General features: G+C 39.7%; 1 protein-coding gene across 1 annotated transcript; it reads left to right on the top strand.

The window, feature by feature from the left end:
* Positions 1-837: 837 nt before the first annotated feature.
* Positions 838-1820, top strand: LOC308563264 (olfactory receptor 6E1; the record flags this gene model as incomplete). Its single annotated transcript, XM_081150173.1, has 1 exon — positions 838-1820. The coding sequence occupies exon 1, from the start codon at positions 885-887 to the stop codon at positions 1818-1820; it is 936 nt and encodes a 311-aa protein (XP_081006299.1). The 5' UTR covers positions 838-884.
* Positions 1821-3028: the final 1208 nt, after the last annotated feature.

Here is a 3028-nt window from a genome sequence, read left to right as displayed (position 1 = left end):
AAGGATAAATAAGATTTGAATGGTCAATGATCCCAAGCAGAATAGATGCCACATGCAATGCACAAGTGCAAGAAATGGACAAAGAATCAAAAAAAAATCACAAAGAGTCTATTTTATCTAGAGCCCCTGGAAAGATGCAATGAGAGGAGAGCCTGTAAACGTTGCTTGAGAACATCATTAAGAACCTTGAATCCAAAACTTCCACTAAAGAATTTTTATTTATGCATATATTACTTGAATTTTTTTTATTTGTGAGAGCTGGACTTTTCTTTCACAGATTTCCTCTTTCCTTTGTATTAATCCAAATACTAGTGAAAAGCATCAAAGACTCGGGTAAACTTGAAACAGCAGCAGAGTGTCTGTCATTCTAAATCAGTTTACCCGTGGATATGATTCTGTATCATCAATGGCTAAGTAAAGCACAAAAACTGCCACCCTCAAATATGAACTACTCATGGAAGAAGACCCAATATTGGAGTAAAGATAAAAATAGTATTGAATAAAAAATAAAATAAATTTTAAAATATAATGTTAAGGGCAAAAGAGTTCATTAAAGAACCAGTAATAAAAGTTTGGTTAAGAAAAATATGCAAAGATAATTTTTGGCTTAGGGTCTTATTTAGGACACCCTGCAGATCACCACTTTCTCTTTGAACACAGACACACCAGGAACTAAATGTAAGACAGGGGCCCTGCAAAACAAGCCTGAGTGGTCAGTGGTGGGAAGGCATGCCCTTCACAGAAATAAAGGGTTCTTTCGGTTCAAAGTATGACACTCATCCCTCTTTCCTTTCAGTTGCAGGTGTCCTCAGATTCCCCAGATCATCACAACTCCTAATGCTGCACACCTCTGATTGCCCACCCCAGCAGAGGTCGGAGGAGACATGGGAAACCACACCACTGTCACTGAGTTTGTCCTGCTGGGGCTGTCAGATGCCTGTGAGCTACAGATGCTTATCTTCCTGGGGTTCCTCCTGACCTACCTCCTGACTCTCCTGGGGAATCTCCTCATTGTGGTCGTCACCCTCATGGACAGGCGCCTCCACACCCCCATGTACTACTTCCTCCGCAACTTTGCTCTCCTGGAGATCTGGTTTACCTCAGCCATCTTCCCCAAAATGCTGACCAATATCCTGACTGGATACAAGACCATCTCCCTCCTAGGCTGTTTCTTCCAGAGTTTCCTGTATTTCTTCCTGGGCACCACAGAGTTCTTCCTACTGGCAGTGATGTCCTTTGACAGGTATGTGGCCATATGTAATCCCTTGCGTTATGCCACCATCATGACCAAAAGGGTCTGTGTACAGCTAGTCCTTTGTTCATGGATGACAGGATTCCTCCTCATCATCATTCCAATTTTCATCATATTTCAGCAGCCATTCTGTGGCCCCAATATCATCAATCATTTCTTCTGTGACAACTTTCCACTCCTGGAACTCATATGTGCAGACACAAGTCTCATAGAGCTTCTGGGTTTTATTGTGGCCAACTTCAGCTTACTGGGTACTCTGTCTGTGACGGCCACCTGCTATGGCCACATCCTCTGCACCATCCTGCGTATCCCTTCAGCTAAGGAGAGGCAGAGAGCCTTCTCAACCTGTTCATCCCACATCATTGTCGTGTCTCTCTTCTATGGCAGCTGCATCTTCATGTATATCCGATCAGGCAAGGGTGGCCAGGGGGAGGGCAGGAACAAGGTGGTGGCCTTGCTCAACACGGTGGTGACCCCGATGTTTAACCCCTTCATCTACACCCTGAGGAACAAGCAGGTGAAACAGGTGTTTAGTGAGAAATTGAGCAAGCTCCTCTTAAAAAGATGAGCTGGACCTGAGGGAAAGGGGACGTTGTCTCCTCTCCTCAGCAAAGGCAGCTCCTGTCCTGATCTCCATGAGCTATCCCCTCCTAGACAGTTTTTACTATGTGCTCTAATCTACAGTGCTTTCTTACATATATCATTAGTGACTCATGCGATCTTGTCAGAGAGTACAGAAAACTCAGTATACCACTACTATGTCTGCTATATATATCTTAATGTTTCTGACCCTAGTGTGTATCTGAGTTTCTTAATCTTGCCTCATTTTTAAGTTGTAATTATGAGTTTAGCATTGCTTCTTCACCAGAACCTTTCAAAATTGTATTTATGATAGGCTGTTATTTATTATAGACTTCAGAAATATTATATGTATGAAGAAATTATTGAGGTACATAGCCAAGAAATGTTCAACAAAAAAGTATCAGATATTAAAACACTAAGTCAAGAACTAACAGATAGAACAATGGAACTGAGTAGATCATCTGGAAAGATGATGCAGTATATATAAAGATCTAATAGATGATAAAAGTACACTTTACAATCAGTAAAGAACAGAAGGTCGATTCAATAAATGATGCCACAACTATTGACTGACCACAATAAAAGCAGCCTTCCTTACCAAGAGAATGGGATCTAGTACTTGGTTGGTTATTTGGCAGGGCGGGGGGATGGGGGGAGCAGGATAAAACAGTAGAACAATTTAAAAGTGATATATACATCTTAAATATTTATTTGAAATTAAAACCCATAAATAAATATTTATTCACTAATCTATAAATATCCCTTTCTTTAGAATGAAGCTGATGAATGTTGTAGTCTCTCTTATTTAATCAACATTCATAATGTATCCTCTATAATTTTCAGGATTTGTTTCAGTAGTACAGAAAATTTAAAGATGCTTGAGAAACTATCTGTGAGCAGAATTCTAGAAATTTCACTTTTTGTTTGTCTGTTTGCCAGTCTTCACAGTTCTCACCCACACCTACTTCAACAACAAAATATCTGGCTTTTTGAAATCTATTACAGAGAATCAACTTAGTTTTCATAGAAACAGTTTTGTTTTTACACTTATATTTCATTGGTTTATCTTTAGGTAAAATATGTAATGACAATAACAAGTCCTATTATCAGAGAGAGATTCGGAAACACACAACTGATTCTTCATACAAACCAACTAGTGAGAACAAAAATACACATGGGTACTAGAGAAGCCTA

The sequence above is a fragment of the Miniopterus schreibersii genome, assembly GCF_964146895.1.
Source record: "Miniopterus schreibersii genome assembly, chromosome: 1".
Lineage (NCBI taxonomy): Eukaryota > Metazoa > Chordata > Mammalia > Chiroptera > Miniopteridae > Miniopterus > Miniopterus schreibersii.
The sequence above is the reverse complement of the archived record's forward strand: the minus strand, read 5'-3'. Positions and strand labels throughout refer to the sequence as shown.